Consider the following 22,155-nt stretch of genomic DNA (forward strand, 5'->3'; position numbering starts at 1 on the left):
GATGGTCCAATGAGACTCTCCGTCGTCGGGGACCCTGGCTGTCTTGACCACGTCGTCTTCTCTGGTGCATGAGCAACAGCCAAACTATCGAGTGCATGAGCACCGACAAAATTACAAGTGCAGGCGCACCAGACAAGCGAGCAGCTCTTCTCAAAACCTATCACACACCACACAACACCAGACTCTGCGAGCGACAGCTGGACTTCTTTCTTTTTCTTAGATAAATCAGTGTTGTTTTTCTTATTTAAACTTAAGTTTTCCTTAAATCGTATCGCAACTTGTGTTATCTTACATCTTTCTCTGAGGATCGTATTACAGGTATTCACCGCGGCGAACCAAGTGAGGTGCATGCCCTAAATACTTATTGTCAGTACGAAATCTTTTACCATTTAATTTACATACGGTGTATTTGGTCATATTCTCGAATCACGATCTCGAGATCCCTCCGAAGAACAGGAGGAAGGTAATAACGCAAGAACAAGTACATTCAATATTTATTAGTACCGGACTTACATATAAGGCTTGTGTCCCTCGTGTCAGTCCGGCCACATCATACTCATAACTAATACCCTTTTATTTTAATTTTGATAAGTTTTATATTTTAACTTTTATTTCTCTTATTTTTGTGTTATTACAATGTTATTGAAATTGTTCTCAAATATTACAAATTATAAATACCTATGAAATAAAAGTATAGTATTAATATATGACCCATGTATTATATATATATATATATGGTCAGTGGCGTTTCCTGACTTTCGGCGTTAGGCGTTAATATGTGAGGAAAACAATTAGGAAAACTCCCCTTACGGGAAATAAATTCGTATCAACTATTAACAATCAACATATTATTAAAATTATTTATTTTAAATACTTTTAAATTTTTAAAAATACATCCAAATCCAACATCTATAAAATTAAATATAATATAAAACTGAAAATGTACAAATTAATATAATAATGAATATATTATGTTTTCGACGATCGGCGTTGCAGTCTTGCAGTACGAGTGTACGACGTAAACAGGATAACGTGCAGCCGCGACGATCCCCACTAACGGTCCAAACACAGTGTATAGGCTAGCGCTAGACTAGTGAGTAGTGGCTAGTCGTTAATTTCATTTTCAACGACTTGGTCTAGTATTAACATGGCACCGAAGTTATCCGAAAATATCACGACAAATTACGAATATGAGATATTAGATACCACAAGTCGTTGTTCGAAACATTAACGTCCTACACGGCTACACCCTACGGCCTACACAAACACAACATAATACAATATTATTCCGTAATCGGCGTAATCTTATTGGACGCCGTTGCGGGTCGTAGCTGCAGACGGCGCGGGCGAATGGTCGAGTTTAGAGCTTAAAATAGACAATAGTAACAATAGTTTATTATTTGATATTATTATTTTTACATGACAATTATTTTAAGATTTTGTAAATAAAATTATATAACCATGTAATATACTAATATGAATTACAAATTACAATATTACACACATGTATGACATCAATGTTTAGGGCGTTAACACACAACTTGCACACCCAGAGAAAACGCCACTGTATATGGTACAAAAAAGATATATTATATTAAAAAAAAGCTGTAATGTAGAATAATTCATTTTTTTAAGAACGTTAATAATGTAGATTAGAAATTTTTTTGATCTACATACTCAATGGCTTTCGACGTTATTTCTGAGTGTAAAATCGTAAACTACATCATCAAATTCAATTTTATTTATTAATACTGTCTCTATAGCTAATAAACTCAATTATCTATTTCAATGTATCTTCATCCATGCTGGATCTTAAATAGCCCTTGATTCGTTTTAATATAGAAAAGATAAAGAATTAAAAATAATATTATTATTTCATTGGTATATTAATTATCTTAATTTTTATTACGAAAATCTAGTTTAAATATAACAAAAATATTGTCATTATAATGGCGGCGACTACGTTGGTGATACGTGAAAGGCTCTATTAATTTTTATTTATAATTTTATTTTAGAAACTCGATGAAAAGGGAATTGACATGTTCTGAGTTCTGAAATTTAACAAATGTGCAAGGTTTGTTTCATTTAATATGTCTTTAAATTTTTATAAATTTGCATAAGAAAAAATACCATTACGATGCAAATTTACCGTTGCAACACACCTACCCGTTTGTTAAAACTAAGTGGCTATCGATATTTATATCTTATTCTATCCAGTTAAGGAGTAGTTGGTTAGCTATTCCCACTACACGAACCGGTCTTAAGAACCGGGTTGTTGAATTGATACAAATAAAGTTTTCTAAGTTATATTTTACAGGTCCTAGAAACTTATGACCTGCGCTCATAAACTAACACAATAGAAATTATATTATAGCAACGTATTACAAGGTTTATTTATAAAACTAATATCAATATAATTATACAGTACACTATCACCCGAGTAACCCTGTTCTTGAGGGTAGTATTTTGAAGATCACAAGTGTAGCGGAGTACGAGTTGAAGTGATTGAATAAATTATGATTTATCTATAAGGTAGGTTATTATACCTATAGTAAATTAAATTAAAAATGTTACTTAAAAATATAGAGACTGCTGTTGTCTCTCTTTCACGAACTAAAAACGACTGACTAGCTATATCAAAAATGATTGTATATATTCGTACAGTCGTACTCTACGTTTCTGTGTTCTTCTGACTTAAGCAAAATCGCAGAGTGCAGCATAACTGATGCGTCAGTAACATGTATATTGTTACACCGTGTTTAAAATATTAACACTGTAAGCACGTGCTAACTTTGTTTACTGGGAAATACGTCACTGTATACAAGAATAATGTATGATGGCGTTCATTGTTTTTCTGAGAATAAAATCGACGGTAATATAATATATAATTCACTGGTAATACTGATAATATTCATTAAAATGCATATTTAATGTTATGATGTAGACATGGTTATACTGAATAGATCAAATCTAATTTTATCACAAAATTATTATGATTATACGGCGTCCTGGATAGGCCATTTCGCTACATTCTTGAGATGAGTATTTTCCTGGCATCTTATAAAAAATTGTTGAGTATCATATTACTTATCCGATTTGAATAATAAAATGAGTACCAATAATGAGAATAAGGTTAATTCATAGAATAGATGAAATTATAATTATTTTCATATAATCGGTGGTAAAATATTTATGACGTAGCCTTAAGTTAGGTTATACTGTATGTGTATTGTATATGTAAATGAGAGTATATGCCGTAAACATGATCCAATCATATTAGATATATTACTAAATGCCTAAGAAAATAGTTAAATAATTTAATTTTTATGTTATTTAACTATCCGTCGAGACATTTAATTTAATGCATTTTGTAAGTCAGGCAAATAACAAAAATGAAATATTTTGTATTATTTTAAAGCAATTTATTTTACTTTTAATGTAACAGTAGGTATTGTTATAATTTTTTCTTGGATAATGAAGTATTTATTTATTGTAATGATATACATTCATTCAATATTATAAAAAAGATTAAAACTTAAAATTAAATTATCAGAGTCAGATTCCATTATTTTACAACTTTTGGTGAATTATATATATATATATGATGTATCTAAATATATACTACGTAGTAAATCGTAGTCATCAAAAACAATAAACTGCAAGCATACATACATATTTAATTTGTCACAGACATACCTATGTACTAAATAAAAATTGACATAACCCAAGTGCAACTAATAAAATTTTTATGTAAAAAAAAATAAAAAAAAAAAAATGTGTAGATTATTTTGAATACACATATGAACAGATTTTAATTGACAATTATAAATGTAAAATGTTGGGGAGAATAAACATGGTTTTTAAGATTAAATATTTTAAGAAAACAATAAAAGTTAAAATGTTTCAACTTTACTAGTAAAATTGTGTACAGTATTGAACTTATTTTCTTTTTTTAGTCGACTTAAAAAAATTACAATTACGTAAATGGAACTAAATAATTTAACCATTATTCACGTATAAGTGTAAATGTCAAAAAGCTGGATTATAGTAAAAATAGCGACTGTCAATATCATTTAGTTAGATTATGTAAGAGATGAAAAGTGTTGTGTTTTACAAAAACAACTAAATCTTTTAAATTGTTAAAGTATTAAAGCATTTGCTGATATACAATACTGTACGGATCTTTTTTTAAGATTTAAAAAAAATATATTGAAATGCATAATTTAATATAATGTAAATATTTATGTTAAGCTAATAACTACATTGTTATTGATACATATAACAATAATAATAATAATATATTTAATGTAAATGTATATAAATGATGTTAAATGTAATTATAAAAATATAGGTATTTGCGCTTGATTCAAGTATAAAGATGATATTTATTATGAGCGTGAATTTATGTAAAAAATAATATATAATAAAATAAATATGACGATAACTGTTTATTTTATAATTGGCTGAAAATAAAATAGCGCGCAACTAAAGAGATTGTTGATCGGTCGGTTTTAATGTGAAATAAACATACATTGTTTATATTGTTCTCATAAAATTAATTACTGTGAATAATTTATCTAAAAATCAGACTCTAAAATGAAGAATAAACGGAAGCGAACTGATGATGGCAATAATGAAGATTGCATCAATAAAAAATTAAAAAGTCACAATGTTGAAGGTAATTGTACAAGTCAATATGTTTTTTTATTGTTAAGTATTAATTGTTTTGATTTATGCTACATGAAATTGGCACAATACAAAAATCGACCTTCTTGCTTGTCTCTTCAAAGATTTCCAAAATAACGAAGAAGACGAAGTAAGTACCAATTTCTACTACCGCACAGTTAAAATTGTTTTTAATAATAATAAAAAAAAAATAATCATAGTTTACATAAAAATTTTTTAAATCATCCAAAATAATTTAAAATAAATAATAGTTGATAATACATAGGTATAATACATACTAGCTCGATATATATTTATTAAATATATTTGATTTTGTCTTGAAATTTCTATAACATTTTCTTTTTCTTTTAATATAATTTTTGTTGTTTACATTTCAATATTTCATTATTATATGATAAGACGAGATTTGATGACGAACACAGATCCCTAAAAAACTCAGAGGTATACGACAGACTACATTGTTATCATAAATCAGTTACAGATATTAATGTATTTATGTTTGTACCTATAACGGTCATAACTTTTAATAAGTTAAAATAGTATTTATATAATAATAATTATACATTATAATGTTGATGTTGAGTATTCGATTTTTGAGAAATGGATACAAATTTGAAAAGGATATATCAACTGATAGTATTTAATTAATATTTAGAGTCCAATTTATAATAGCATTAAAGATGTATAACATAACTATATATACTTAAGCAATTTATTTATTATTAATTATTAATTAATATCTTATATTGTTTCGAATTTTACAAATTGTATTACATTTTATATCTAATCTTATTTACGATAGTCATGTATATTATATATATTAATGGGTGAAACATGATTGCGGACGCTTTACCTTATTCACAACATGATTGCGGACGATCACTATTATATGACTAAAGATATTATTTTGTACTCAAAGAAATGACACGATTCCGGACGATATCTGTAAAACGTTGCCAAGTTGTGTGATGTAGTTTACTAAGCTTAATGATTATCAATTTGATAATAGGCTTATCATTAGGATAATGTCTTGTGAGCATCATTTACACCAGTTAGCAGTTCTCGATTTTTTGTATAGAGTTCTTAGTAGGTACATACTAGTATATGTTCACCGGAAAATTCACAGTTGGATTTTTTGTCCGATGTTGTTGTTTGTTAAAATACTTGCACTGCAATATTTTTCTGTAGATAACTATTTTATTATCTCATATTTTCGATTTCGGCTAAATCAGTATTTGTTTTGTGTAGAATTACTTCTTTGCCACGTTCTGATGGTATATAATTTGACAGTTTTCTATAGTTTCAAAAATAAATAAAAATAAAAATACTATACTATACCGGTTAACACTATACCTATTGCAGTATTTAACAGAAATGACTTGTATTAGTTGTATTATACTACATTTGACACACTCAAAATTCCTATATCATCGAAGTATTTCTTATAATCGTACGGAATAAAAATGTGTTATTAAAAAGGTCACCCTGATAAGAATCATCCACAATCGAGTATTATTGATATTAATATATGACTTTTTTTCTTTTCATTTTGGCTCTTCCATATTCATTAATATATTGAGTGGCTCTCGAGTGTCTTTTCGATAAACACTCCTGCTTATATTACAATAAATTATTAAATAATACAGTAGTGACAAACATACCTAGGTAAATTTATTTAAAAAAACTAACTATTTATGCTATCAAATAAGGTGCAACGGATGCAGCCTACTCTGTATTAATCATTGTTTATACTACAGGTATTTTACTATACAACCCTTTCTATTTGCATATTAAGTGAAATTAAATTATTAATTTTATATATATTTTTAATAAAAGAGATTTAGTTTTTTTTATTATTGTACTAATACCAATCAAATATATAATTTGTCTAGTAAACATACTTTTTTGCCTAAGAAATCTTATCGATATGAATCGTTTTAGTCAGCATATAATTATATCAATCATTATAAGAATTTATTATCAATAATTATTTTAATTTATATTATAAAGGCTAACACTTGTATACAAATCGTCGTTAACAATCAGTAAGATCTACTGCGAATAGTTTATTATTATTCAATTAAATAATATAGAGTAAACGTATTAATGTATTAAAGCTTATGATTAAAAAAATTAATATTTAAATAAGGTTACTATTTTAATGTAATTATATAAATTGTTAAATTTTAAGGATAACCTTTAGACTTCAAACTCTTTAGAGTTATCTAATTCATTAATGAAAATAATATTAATTAATAGTGGGGGTGATTTAAATTTAAAATTTTTTTATTTCGACGTCACAAAATCGACTAAAAAGTCTTACAACACCGTACATTCAGTACATATAATTCAAATTAAATCTTTATATTATTAATTATTATATTGTTTAAAAATTAGACAATTTAGATATTCTATATAATTTTTTCCCTAATAAAATAGAATTTGTCAATAAAACATTGTATCTTCTCCGTTCGTGATTCATATAATATGTCATGTATAACAGTATAATAATATATATCTATACTCAATCATTAAAATTTGATAATATTATTTAGATCAATGATTTGACTGAGAAGATATCAAAACTAAATATTTGTGATGATTACAAGGAAGAACGTGATGTATGTATTATTCATATCACGTAATGTAGATTGTTAAATTATTAAAAACATTATTTTCCAGTACTGCTTCTATTCCTGACAATATTTTCAAATTTTAAACGTTTTAAAACTGTCTCAAAATTTTTAAATTCATGTCATTTAAACTGCATAGCTTTAGTATTATTATGTTATTAAACACATTAAATTAATAACATCTAATAATTATTATTTATACTATTCATTTGATTACAATGTTTTCTAATATGAAATTATCCGATATAGAACCAACGTGTGAATATAATATGCAATATGTTTATTCTTAAAACATACCTTTTTCAAAAATTCATATTTTGAAATCTGTCCGTTTTCTTTTATTTATTGCTGTATATTAATAAATTTGTATTTTTGCGTTGTCGCTTTATTTCTTTCTTGTATTACCTCTTCTTCTACACTTCTAATTTTTTTTCTATGTTTCGTTAAAACTTAAAAGTACATTTAAATTTACCTTATCAATTTGTACGCAAGACGCAACATCACATAATTAATTTAATGATATACGTACATAGGTACACATAGGTAGGTATATATAGAAAGTATATAAAATACATTGCCGCAGTTTGTATGATGTACCTTATCAGTTTTGTCGCAGATTGTATAATCTTAATTTTTTTTAATTTAGTTTACATATCGACTTTTAGAAAAAGGTAAATTTTGCCGCAGCTTACCATTTCCCAAAATAATGATATGTGTTGGCCTTAAAAAGGGCGTTTTAATATCAGCAGTAATTTGCATTTTTAAAAGAATTATCTTTAGACCAAAAGATTGTTTCGAATTAGTATCGTTTTTTTATGTATGCAATGATTTATCACTAAATTAAAATTTAACACCTATTATACTAGTGACGTACTTATCAACAATATAGTAAGTATATTCGACATTATATTAAATAGACTTTGTAGTATGTGCTCTATAGTAGAGTGAGTTCTCTAACTGTTATTTGTCATAATAGTTATTAGGACAAGATTATGATTATTACAAATGTTCTTAAAATTTAAATAGAAAGTTTTCTATTTCAATTTAATTATGAGAATTAAAACATCATTTCAACCATATTTTTAATCATAATTATATATATAAATTATCATTAATTAATTAATTATTAAAAAATTAATGATCATACATATTGACTAATTTTTGTTTCTTTTTTAAATTGTCATTTACTCTGGAAATAAGTATAAATTGTCTTAATTGTAAAAAAAAAAAATTTGAAATATTTTGTGTAAACAATTATATTTATGTTTTTGCTATGAAATTAAAATAAATAAAATGTATAAAACAATTTGTGTATAAATCATAAAATTATTCTAAGTTATAGGTAATACAATAATATAATATATAATACTTAGCATTATAGCTTATAATTAATTCTTAGTATTATTAAATTATATAAAAAATAAAATAGTATAATTATTGAGCTTAATTTCATTATTTGTCATTTAGGATGTCTACAATATTTTTGTAAAATAAAAATAAAAATATATATACATATACATTATACATGGTTTTTACAATATTTAGGAAATATTTTATAAATAAATATTGTTGATGAATAATTATATTAAATTAATGTAAACATTTGACTTATTGGGCAAGCACATTTTTAGTTGATCGTTTAATGTGAAGTTATGTTATAATTCAATATGTACTTAAGTATTTTTCATGCACATACTAATGTTAGGTACATATTATGTACTTATTTTTAAGTAATTTAAATTGTACAATTAGTTAAATACTGTTTGGTCTTATATTTTTACTTTAGTCTATGTATCTACTTTTATCTATACATTATATACATAAATAAATAAATAAATATTCACTTGCAGAGTGATCATTTTAGAATATGTTAGTTATGGGTCTATGAAATGTTTATTTATGTAATTCATGTATTTGAGTATTTTCAATACTTTATTGCAACGGATTTGTAAATGTTATAAATATAAAATATTATTTTAATCTGTTATATATCTTTTTGCCCTTTCAGATTGTTCAGCTGTTTTTTTTTCTTTCGCATCTTCTGAAGGAGGACTTATTGGCATAAAACCTCCAACTAATTGCGGTTTAAAATTATCTGGATCGAACTTCTCTGTAGACCCAACTACATCACTAGTTTCATATGTTCTCTCTGAAGCGTTATCAATTTGTGATTTTCTTACAACCGACCATCCACTATTATTTTCAGGTAATTTTAAACTTGGCTGGAAGGGTATTTGAAAATTTTGTAATTGTGGTTTGTGACCTTCATCAACTGTCTTATGATTATCTTCTGACGTTTTTAACGTAGCTGTAATTGGTTTTTGTGAAACCGCAATGTTCGAAGTAGAATCACGAGTTACGATTGGAACATAATCTTGAAGGTTTGGTACTAGTTCTTGATCAATACTTGGTTTGATTGTATCCAATTTGGTCGGACTGTATGCATTGTATTCCAACGAAGATCCGTTTTGATTTTCATCCGGTTTAACGATTTGGTATGGGAAGTCCATTTTTGTAGGCTTGATAATAGTAGTTTTAGTTTTTAATATTGGAACATCAGATCTGTCATTTACATCTAGTATTACGGAATCATCTATTATTTTTTCAGATGGCTTTGTTGGAGTGTTTGCCGCATAAATAATATGCACAGGATTTTCTTTGTTATCGTCTCGTAATTTTGTCGGAGTTCCGTGTTGGATCATTTGTAAAGTAGTCACTTTAGCTGGTTGTGGTCCGGGTTTCTGCAAAATTCTTGTTTCTTTTTCTGGTATATTTAGAATTTCTTCATCAACATTATCATCATTTCTGTCTACTTTTAAAAATTGAGGTTTTGGAAGGGGTGGAGGTCTTAAATGATCTATTGGAATTTGAACCCTTTCAATGGTCGCGGAGTGCGATTGAGGTACCGTTGGTGGTGTATCAACTCTGGCGTTTGGTCTGAATTGAGGTAAGATATTGGGTAAATTTGGTCTTTGTGGTGGAGGTATGGCACCATCGCGTTTCGGAGGTGGATAATATGTTGGTTGTTTTGGTACGTTCTCCCATTGAGGCCGTGGATACGGTTGTTGTTTTTGAATTGGTCTTGGCGGAGGAACGAGTGGAATTGACGTAGTCGCTTTGGTTTTTGTCGGTATCGTATGGTTAACAATAGTTTCAGAAGAACCATCTTCAACCATTAAAACTTGCCCGATGCCTTGTGTTGGACGCGTATCTGTCCGTTCTCCATCCATACCAATCGAAAAAGAAGTTTGAAGTGCATAGCTTTTGTTGTCTTCGTTCGGCTGAGTTTTTATGAAATGGTTTATCACATGTTTGGGAGGTTTAAACTTAGATGTATCTGGTTGGCTCTGAGGAGGAGTGTATTGAGGTTTACTTTTGACATACACATCCGGTTGTACCGGATATGGTGGCGGCCGTCCTTGAGACATTTGAAGTTCTGTATTCACCGGTTTTCTAGGTATGTCCTGGGAAGATTTTATTACAGGCGGCTCTGGTTGATAAGGGCGACTTTGGATTAATGGATTCATAGGTCGGTTTGAAACCGTACTGGGAAGCTGTTGTGTATTATAATTATCTGGTCTGACTTTGTAGTAAGCTGTCTCAAACTGATCAGGAGTTCCATTCGATTTTGGTGGTTTAGATTTTGAATATGTCGGTGCCAGTTCTGAACTTATCGGAAGGTCAAGCTTTCCGTTATTAAACGTCACTCTCGAATTTTCATATACAGCAGTTTCCTCCGTTTTAACTGTATCTACTATATTTTCTGGGCGCAGAGGCCTAGATGAGTATACCGATTCTTCCGACACCGGTGCTGGGGATGGTTTGATACTCGACAAGTGTTCTTTTGGTTGGTTCAACGATATACCAGACGATACGTGAGCGGTGAACGTCATAGGCACTTTGCTGTTAGTGATTAATGGATACGGTTTGTCGCCAAACTGATAGTTTTCGTTTAAAGGTTTGAAGTGTTGACCATACATCTCTTGTGAATGTGGTTTTTCCGCTGGTTTAATCGTGTCGTCGTAATCAGCAAATGATGTTCCGTCTAGTTTGGAATCTATTTCTGGTCTGACAGTAGTTACCTGTACAGCTCCCGTAGTTCTGTTGACGACCGTCGAGGTAATCGGAGCTGATGATGTTGTGGTTGAAGACGATGATACGGTCGTGGCAGCAGTGGACCGTTCGGGAGTAATAAAGAACGACGCTGACGGTATTGGTGAATTGTTAAGATGAACGGCTGTTGTCGGTTTCGTGGTGGTGGTGGTGGTGGTAGTGGTGGTGGTGGAAGTAGTGGTCGTGGGACTAATAGCCGCTTGTGTGGTAGTGGTATCATGGTGTGACGTCGGTTCTTGTGGGTGAGGGTAATCGTAATCGTATTCATATTCCTCTTGCTGCGGAACTGGGACCGGAGTGGTGGTAGTCGTCGGGGCGCGAGTTGGGGCAGTGGTAGGTCTGGTGGTAGTCAACTTGATGGTATTGTACCACGATGTAGTAGTAGTGGTGGGTGAAGTTACTGTGGTTGGCGTTTGAGTTGAAGTGGATGGCATCTTGTGATTGCTGAGTGGTGACGATGGTGACGACCCCCCGGACCCTTGGATTTTTGTGTTGGCGTATGAGCTAGACATGAGTGGAAACCGATCACTAGAGCTGTACTTAACGGGTAGGTTCAAGAACTGATAGATATCCGTCTGCTTGTTTTTAGTGGGTGCAATATCATTGGGCCTAGGCAGCAGACTTGGGCCTGCTACGTCCTTCCTGTCAATTGGATCGCCTTTGTAGTCGAACGGCACTTCTTCTAACTTTGTAGCATCGTAATCATAATAGTCATCGGACCTTTGAGCCACGCTTGGGGGTGGTCTAGTGTTGAAATCAATGGAAGCTGAGTTGGGATCAACGACGAATGGTTCGCCATTATTGAACGGAAATGATGATGGATGGTAGCCATTGGTCAAGGTCATAGGTCTCTGCGGCACTTCTTTGACGGTGGCTGCGACGGCGGCGGTATCTTGTGGCCGGGCCGAACACGCAGCGAATAATAACACCAAGACACCGCACATCAACTTCAGACGCCGCCACCCTTCCATTTTAAACTGAAAACAGAACGGATCATAAATTTCTTTGCAACTGAAAAAATGGAGTAAACAGCTGATTTTGAAAAATTATATTAGATTGAGAATAATTTATAGGTACCTGTTTTGGTAGAACAGTAATCGGTAAACACTGATTATTTATTAATTTACTGTCATTATTATTATTATTATTATTTTTTAATCACACAACAAAACAAACAAAGAAACGACGTGACCGTCAATCACGCACGACCTTGACCATAAAGAGAACGCACGTTCGTTTACCTACATATGTGCCGCGCGTACATAATAATATATTATACCTTATAGTATACATATATTGTCACAACTTTCTTTTTGAATACCTATGACAATATAAGTGTACTCGTTAACATATCTAAATGGCACAGAAAATATTTAGAAATAAACGTAATTTCACTTCGTAGTTCGTACAATACATTTTTTTTTTCACCCAATAACCTTACCTATCTACCGTCTATCGATATACTGTATATTTCTATTTCATACATATTTATTTGTGCTTAATATCTAAGTACTGTTATTTTGTTAAAGTATGCGAAAGTCCACGGTTTGAAAATAAAATATGTAAGTCTATGTAACATTTTGCCTTCGGAATAGCATTGCCGACGATACCATCTCTATAGAGTGTAGGTATAGATTGTAATATACTATACGTATAAGCGTACATAGTAATTAAAGTTTTGGTGTAATCTTTCATATTTACAAATCGTAGGCTAAATTATGGGTTCCATACTCTATCGAAATCTCGTATACCTATACGCGTACATTGCACGTATTGTCGCCGGTTATTTAATTACGACCATTGGCGGGTAAGAAAATACATAGTCATAAAATTCTTGTAAAATAGTTTTAAAACATACGAAAAATTTGTCATGCGTGTATTTCTACTTGAAGTCAATGAAATCAGTATTATTGAATTATTATGTTTTATTATTTAGTTCGGTTATTGCGGTGTCTGCGAACGACCGGAAACCCGAGACGGCGTCTACGATATACTATAATATTTACTAAATAGGTAGGCGCCTCGACATAACGAGTGTGCTACAAAAACCTGTTACACGGAAATGCAGCAGAGCCGTGTGTATAATATAATATATACATAATCATACATTCATATCGTATTATTTTAGTATGTACGGTTATAATCGGGACGAAACGACGTGTGTAGGTTAGGGTTACGGATTATTAATAACCAGGGTACACGCATTATAATATATCAGATATTTTTTGTATACGTACAAGTAGTTGGGTGTATGTTATACACGTATGTTATATACGTACATACTACATCTATAACTTTGTGTGGCGATAAGTGGATAACATATTCATTCGACCGACCAAACACACTGCCTACTCGTGTAATATACCTAATACCACCTACCTACCTACCTTTCAGTCTATATATATACATCAATTTATTATTGTCCTCAATACGCGTCTATTGAACTACACTTTTTTTTTGGCCCACTTTTTAACGACCCAACCGAAACCAATTAAAATCATATCATTATATTATTGTATTATTCATAATATTTAAAATAGATTGATTTTTTTCCTCAGTTTCAAACGAAAGTCACTCATATGCGTATTACATCTTTGCGAGCGTTTAAGTCTTATACGGAAGAGCGGGGAAACGCAAACGGCGAAACTGTTAACTATTTTGACGAATAGGATCTCGAAACGCTGCATTTGTTCGAATTTTGACGTATGCATTATTGTTATTGTTCTCTTGGTCGAGGCGTATTGTTGTGTTGTCGTTACAATTAAAATAGCACAGTAATAATCGACTTTTGAATTCGTTTTTTCACATTTTATTCCACGCAGCAAGCGTTAAATTTACAATGCATCATTTTATCCTAAAATCAATGGTGAAATCGTAGTAACACTAAATTGGAAATGTGCACTTATATTTCATAGTAGCTAATATTGACATCATTATTACATGTCTAATATCTATTTATCATCAAAAATTCATTTTATTTCTAATTCTACATATTTTTTTTTTCATTTTTACTTTAAAATATTGAAAATTATTAGAATGATGGAGATATGATGAATTGTGTCATATTATTTATTCCATTTCAAAATTTGAAATTACAAAATAAGTTTCATGTTGAAAATTTCGAATTTTTATGATAATAATCGGTTTTAATAGAATTATGTCCTCGAAGCTAGAGTCAGCATAAAAATATATATTTTATGCGAGAAATGTGTGTATTTCCACAATCACTTTCTTCCTTATTCGGTTTCTATTCTTAAGTTTTGCTTGGAATAACTAGATTACTTTTTAATATTATTATTATCGAAATCCACATTCTTATGAAGTATAAGAATTTATCGTAATGAATAAAACCATAGATATAAACAACGTAAAAGAAGACTTTTTATACTTACATTTTCTAATCTCGCTCTAATACGAGAAATTATCCAATTAGTTGTGATCAAAGTAAATTTAATCTCACTTTACGTACTATTGTTGTGATAATTTTTTACCATAGTAGTGTAATATATTAAATATTCAGAAAATTTTTCTTAAATATTCTATTTCTGAATAACTAAGTGTATATTTGTTAGTATATAATTTTTATAATACTATGAATGTGGTAATAAGACATTAGTAGATGTCTTTTATTTAAAAGTCAACTATTATGATAAAATGCATTAATAATATTGTTATTTTATTAATTTGTATAAATACTAGATATAACTTAAAAGCAATCAATGCATAAATTAATAACGGATTGAAATAGATTTTAGCGATTTTTATTATCTTTAATACATTTATACCGTATTATTGTATAATTATTGTGAATTGTCATATTTCGATTATTTCTGTAAAATTCATACTTAACAATTTGTTTAAATTTTATTTTTATAAAATATATTGCAATTTATCTACATCAAAATAAATATTTGTGTTTATTTTTTAAAATTTGTTTATATAAAAACTCCTAATAGTCATCTATCGGGTTTACAATAAATTCTGCAATTATGGGATATCCACATTTTTTGTTAATAAATTTATTCGTCACGTTATGTTAAGTTTTTAGGTGACTTATTTGCACCTGTCCACATAAAATCGCTAAAACTGTACGTATGTTTAATATTACAATTAAGTTGAAAACTATTTAAATAAATTAGCATTGGATATCTGTGAAAATTCTTTTAGATTAATAATTAAAAAAATGTAAATAAAACTAATTTATGTATATATTGATGATCAAAAAAATTGAATACAAACTAAGACCGGTAATTTTCCGGTGGTTAAGTATTGGACATGAAAACCGGATGGAATTGGACAAATTATTTTCAGGTCAAAAACCTTCGATTATATACTCGTATGTATAAGAATAAGAGTAAATAATAATAAAAAATAAAAAACAGATTTTTTTAATATGAATTTTATTTTAATAAAAAACCAAAATAAGAAAAATGGATATATTGTAATAATAACAATAGAAAAAGTGTGAAGAACAATTTTCAGTTTATATTGTTATTAAATTTTAACACATTATCTATGTATTATATTTATATATATATAAAAAAAACTTGATTCAGAAAATCGTTGAAATATTTTAATATTAAATGTTAAATCATTATATTGAGAAAAAATATTCTGATCCTTTTTAAAAATTTGTATCATGTGCAGTTTATGCGAGAAGAAATTAATTTATTACAGGTATTAGGTAGTATTTAAATTGGTATCTACCTAAGTATATATTCTATTGGTTATAGCGACAATAATAACATTAGTAATAAATAAGAATTCTGAACGTTGTAGCATTAAGTCGATTAAGACAAGCGATAAAATAGGCATCCTGATGATATTTGTATGTAATGTGTTGTTCGGTCAAGAGCTTGAACTATCAGTCCCAAATCGCAAAACACAATAACAACGAGACGCATATTATTATATTATTGTTATTATTATATTTTTACTTAATATTTCGAATGAATGACATATTTAAACGATATTAAATTTTATTATAATATATACATATTATATATAGTGGTACTCACGATTGTTATTTTTAAATCGACCGATCGATCGTCCCGTTAGTATAGATCGCACGTATTTTTGTATTGTGGGCGATCGCTATAACCGCTGGTTAATGATGTATAAATATGTGTTTGTTCGTAGCTATATGGCATCCGTACGGAAGTTATGTGACAAACAACGACATTAAGTGGCGGCGGCGGAATTGACTAGTGCTCTGCGTCCGACGGCCGCGGAGCGATTATTACAACCGTGTGGCTGACGGGCGCGAGCTGCACACCGGTGACCGGGGAGAAGAAGACTGCCGCGCGACGTCTAACACTGCCACCGCGGCGCAGGTAGTCGTCGTGGTCCGATGTAATGTCCGAAAAAAAATGTTCATGGATAGATTTCGTTTTGCTTTGTCGGGTTTATCAACAGCCAATAAAATAAATGGATAAATTGTTGTAAAAATGAAAAATCTACAGAGACTTAATATTATTGTATTGCTTAACGATACAACTATTCGGCCGAGAGGCGGAGACACGCGTAGGGTGTGAATGTAATTTAACACAATTATTTATTATCATTGTAGCTGTTGCTGTTGTTGTTAGATTCAATTTAACGATCGCGCCAGACGAACCGTTTTTATTTCTTTGGCTGAGTACCGGTGTCTGCAGGTAGTAAATAATACGAATTCATAATAAAAATTAAAAAATGGTCGTATAACGTACACTGTACGATAAATACGAGGAGATTTTTTTCGATTTTTATTTATCGTCTACTGTATACAGGTCGAGCATCATATTCGGATTTAGATTACGCTGTAAATCAGTACCTGGTTAATATGTACGCTGAATAAAGATAAATACAATGTACTGATTATATTTGATGAGACAACAAACTAGCAGAGAACAGCTTCCTCCATTACAGGACTTTTTATGTATGTACCAACTGTTTACTAAGCGCACCCAGACGCCAGACTTCTATTATTTCATCTCTTGAAGTTAAAACGGAGCATAGACTTTGGTCGCAGGGTAAACGTGTTCCCTGCAAAAATATAAGTGTCTCTAAAACATGTTTATTGCTCGTATCTGCCGCTTTATGAAATATTTATGATAGTCGTTTGTATTGTCACTGCTTGTTATTTAATTAGGAGATAAATAATAGGGTTTTCAATGTTTTTTTTTTCACGCCGAAAAATTAAAACATGTTTTTGTGAAGACGCATCTGTTGAAAAGGATATAATTTCTTATTATTCTCGTCACACGATCGATGAACGCAATATAGATCGTACCGTAAATTCTGTTATTATTTTTTTTTCCTAAAGAGTGTAGTTGTTTTGGAACTTTGTCCATACCACGAGTTCTAAAAAAAAGTGTTTGCCCCAGCGCACAAAGCGTAGTAAGCGCACGTCCTGCACATCCCGTGCTCACTCCTGTGGGTACTAAAACAATTGCACGAGCGTAATAATATTTAGGCCGGTGTACATAATTATCATCCTGCCGTGAGATATTTACGGTGTCGGATAGGTGTTGCAGCAACCGCACACATATTTTTATTATATTATATTATCCAGAGAGATGTTTTCGTGTTGGAGAATGAGGTGGCAGCGGCGGGGCTACCCGACGAAAGAATGCGATCGCGCGATACCACCGCACCGCTGCGTCCGCCGACAACCGGACCCGCCGCCCGCGCGTCTTACGATGATGATATAGGTACAGTTATTATTCGGTCGCCCGTCGGAGGCCGCCGATTTTATGTGTCCGACTTGTGGTCTGGTTTTTATTATTTTTCTACCACCTCACTTGCCGACGCGGTCGTACCTGCCTGTATCATTATCATAATATTATAATATATCGCATCGTGTTTATAATATGTATATGTATATATATATATATATATATATATACGTATATCTGTAATATCCATACAGGGCGAATGTTGACGTTCGTCCGTTATAACAAAATATATACATATAGGTTATAGGTGATATTATGCACCAGTCGGGTTTTGTGTATTTTCACAATATATATATATAATACACACACACACACACACACATGTATGTATATATATATATATAATCAGCTGATGTATGATCGAGAAATTCTATGAAAAAAAAGTAATTTTTACCGTTTCTCTGCTGTGATAAATACCGTTTAACATAATTTAAAACTTTTAGTACTATATTTTTATTGAAATCAAAGGACTATATCTTGTAAAAGAAGTTTATTGTAACAAAATATTATGTAACATGTAAATAAAACCGTAAAATATCGTTATTATCATTAATTAAGTATAATTATTAGATACATTAAAAAAAAAAAAAAACGAATATTAATTGTATTTTGATATTTTATTTTCACGAATTATACATCTGACGCAAGCCCGGAAACTAAATGATATATTGAAGCATAAAATAGATAATAATAATATTGGTAGGTACCTTTTATATTATATATAAATTAAATGTATACACGCATTATATTATAATTATTTATGCATATTATTGTAATTACATAGATAGGCTGAACGGCAAGTGACACTAGACAGTTACTATAGACTCTATAGAATATAGGCTAATTATTTTTCTTCGCGTTGTGTGATGATGGACGTGTATTGTGATATAACGACTAAATTTTTTTCCGATTCCACAAAAATATCTTATTTTTACAAGATAACCGTACTTTTTACTTATCTATATCCATATGATTTAATATTTGTATTACACTCAACCGAATAACAGTACCTGTTACGTGTTTTACATGGACCGCCAAAAAAAAAAAACATCAAATCAGGATTCTTTATTAGACTATAGCTTATATTATTATACGTATATGCATATATGTTTAACGGGAATGTTTCCATTTCTCCCATCTTTTAATTCTGGTCGAACCGATGATATATCTACGATCTACCTATATTATTCGAAGGACTTGCGGTTTTTGATAGTTCGTCCGGTTTTATTTAATATTTTTTTTCATCATTTTTGAGTAGAGTAAAAACAAGAATTATTTATAGGATACGAATAAAATATTTTTTTTTTTAATTAAAAAATAATGTTAATAATATACAACATGTATATCATGAATGGTTTTAATAAGCTATGCTATCCTGCGGTTGTAATATTCCTCGTCATATTATCAATGATTATTAATCTTTTTCTAATATTCATATTAATAGATGTACGTCGTACATTGTACAAAAATAATAAAACTCACAGTTACATATAATTATTATAAAAGTGAAAAATACATAACTATAAAAAGATACCTTTCTTATCTAGCTCATATAAAAAAAAAAAAACTAAATTCATAATTTTCTTCTTCTGATATGACACCGGAATCTCTATTTAATCTTTATTTATCTGGCTATGTAATTATAATAATAGTATTTTCGAATATGATATTTTCATTTTCATTTAGGCCATATTCAATTTTTTTTAAATAGTAAATTCCTGTTAAGTAGACTAAAACATTAATTATCTATCACTTATCATATTTAACAATACATTACTTCTGTGCAAGTTAAAATGTTTTTAACTCCCACTTTCAAGATAATGTTTTTTTTCTTAAGAAATTATAGTATATAATTTACTATGACTTTTTTTTTTAGTGAAATAATTATTAAGTTAAGTAGGCTGAAAGAGAATATAAAAACAATTTAAATAATTGCTCAAATATTAAAATAGGATATTACACGGAGAAGATGTTTTTGATAATATTTAACATAGACGGATATATTTCTCAATGAAAAACCCGGATATACATATTTCGCTGTTCGTACATGACACATGTGCATACTGTATGACTGTGTCAGTGGTATATTGTCGTTATAAAACTGAAAGTAATGAATCATCGTGTTCTAAAAAAAATATTCATGACAAACCTCATTTACAAATGAATAAATAACATTTTTTAACGAAAAAAAGATATGTTTACTGTTGATTTTAGTGATTTTTTTCTTTTTAAGAAAATTAGCAAGCACTTATTTTTTTCACAAAAGAAGTAATATGAAATCTATGTATCAAAGTAGAACATTTAGACATTTTGAAATTTCCGTAAAACACTTTTTAAATAAATATTTTATGTAATTATAGACGTTTAAAAAAAAAATATATATATATAAAAAATGTAGATTATATAATATAGGATGTACCTAGGATTAAGTAGTTATACGGACTTAAGTCATATATAATGCAAATTAAAAATGAAATATAGCTAAAGATCTCTTGTTATTAAAAATAAAATATTAACAACAAAATAAGTACACACTTATATACTTATGTTATGTATATATTTTTATTCTAAAATGATCATATTTTTTAAATTGTTTACCTAAGCTTATATTAATTAGAAGAGACCATTATTATCATTAATTGTATACTCTTTTTCTTTTTATGTTTACTATAAAAAGATGCTAAGGCCACTGAATCTTTTTGTGACATGATTGACTTTAAGGTTAATGACTTATGTACACATTAAAACTTAGCAAATGCCAAATACTTAAGCGAATATTTTTCTAAAAATATTGTTTTTTCGATTAGATGTATTGTATTATTTTATAATACTTTGTTATGTACTTATACTGTATTGTATGTTAATAATTTTGAAATCGTTTATCATTACCGATTTATGATATGCCTATTATATTATATAAATATCTACAATATTTTTTTTAAATTTAAAATAGATCATATTTTGATAAGAAAGTATATTACAATAGCCTATTTTAATTATTTTTATAGAATACTGTTAACTACACTATGGTATTAAATACACTGTACAGCATATATAATAATATAATATGTGACATGGTACTTAATATTATAAATTATGCTCAATGATTATGCTATTTCAATACTTTCTTTTCTAACTTTTTTCTTTAATAAGAAGGTTTGAATCTTGTTTAAATTGGAAAGAAAACATTTTGGTGATCAAATATAGCGATAATATAACATTAAAGAGACTATAAAGGTCTGCAGTTTGCACCATAGGTATAAAATCTATAATGATAATTTTAATTGCACTGCAGGTTTATATTCTGAAAATAAAACCCAATACGTCATAAATCATAATAATTAATGATATATAATATACTCTATGGTTTATGCACTATACTCGTATACCTGTAAGGCTGAACAGTGCATAAAAAAAAAACGCACCCCAACGACCCGTGACCCAATGACGTCCATATATAGGTATAAAATAAGTAACTAAATCGAAATTCCATTAGGTAAAAAACCACTAATAATAATAATAATAATAATAATAATAATAATAAACACATATCAAACAGACAAGATAAATCTAGATTCTAGAATTCTAGATGATGAAATCGGTATGAAATTTGGTACTTATTGTACATGTAGTCATAAATAAATTAAATAAATAACATTCAGTGTAAGTACCTCTGCAAAACACTTGAGTAAGAAACTTCTTGTGCTACGCTAATACATTTTATACATTACACTACATTTTAAAAATTAAGCTACAAAAATATGGTAAATATGGATTCAAATATAGATGCATGACTAATTTAAACTAAAATTATACGAGAACTATTCATTTAAAAAAATTAGAAACAGTATTTAAAAGCAATAATACAAAATATATTGAAATATTTAAATATAATATACTTGTTTGATTGATTTTTTAATTCATTACTTAGTACATATTATTATTGATTCATTAGGTCTATAATGACTAGCGTTCAGTAAAAAATAGTCGAATTTAATTTATTTGAT

At 29.2% G+C, this 22,155-nt stretch overlaps 1 protein-coding gene across 1 annotated transcript; it reads right to left on the reverse strand.

The window, feature by feature from the left end:
* Positions 1-9,086: 9,086 nt before the first annotated feature.
* Positions 9,087-16,732, reverse strand: LOC112604210 (flocculation protein FLO11-like). The gene is made up of 2 exons (XM_025353144.1): positions 16,451-16,732; positions 9,087-12,409 (listed from the first exon to the last, which is right to left on the reverse strand). The coding sequence occupies exon 2, from the start codon at positions 12,401-12,403 to the stop codon at positions 9,296-9,298; it is 3,108 nt and encodes a 1,035-aa protein (XP_025208929.1). The 5' UTR covers positions 12,404-12,409; positions 16,451-16,732; the 3' UTR covers positions 9,087-9,295.
* Between the last annotated feature and the right edge of the window lie 5,423 nt (positions 16,733-22,155).

The sequence above is a fragment of the Melanaphis sacchari genome, unplaced genomic scaffold (genome assembly GCF_002803265.2).
Source record: "Melanaphis sacchari strain LSU unplaced genomic scaffold, SCAv2.0 Contig0_pilon_pilon, whole genome shotgun sequence".
NCBI classification, from domain to species: Eukaryota; Metazoa; Arthropoda; class Insecta; order Hemiptera; family Aphididae; genus Melanaphis; species Melanaphis sacchari.

Excerpts from the sequence above, each read along its gene's own strand:
- LOC112604210 (XM_025353144.1), bottom strand. The coding sequence starts at position 12,403 with ATGGAAGGGTGGCGGCGTCTGAAGTTGATGTGCGGTGTCTTGGTGTTA.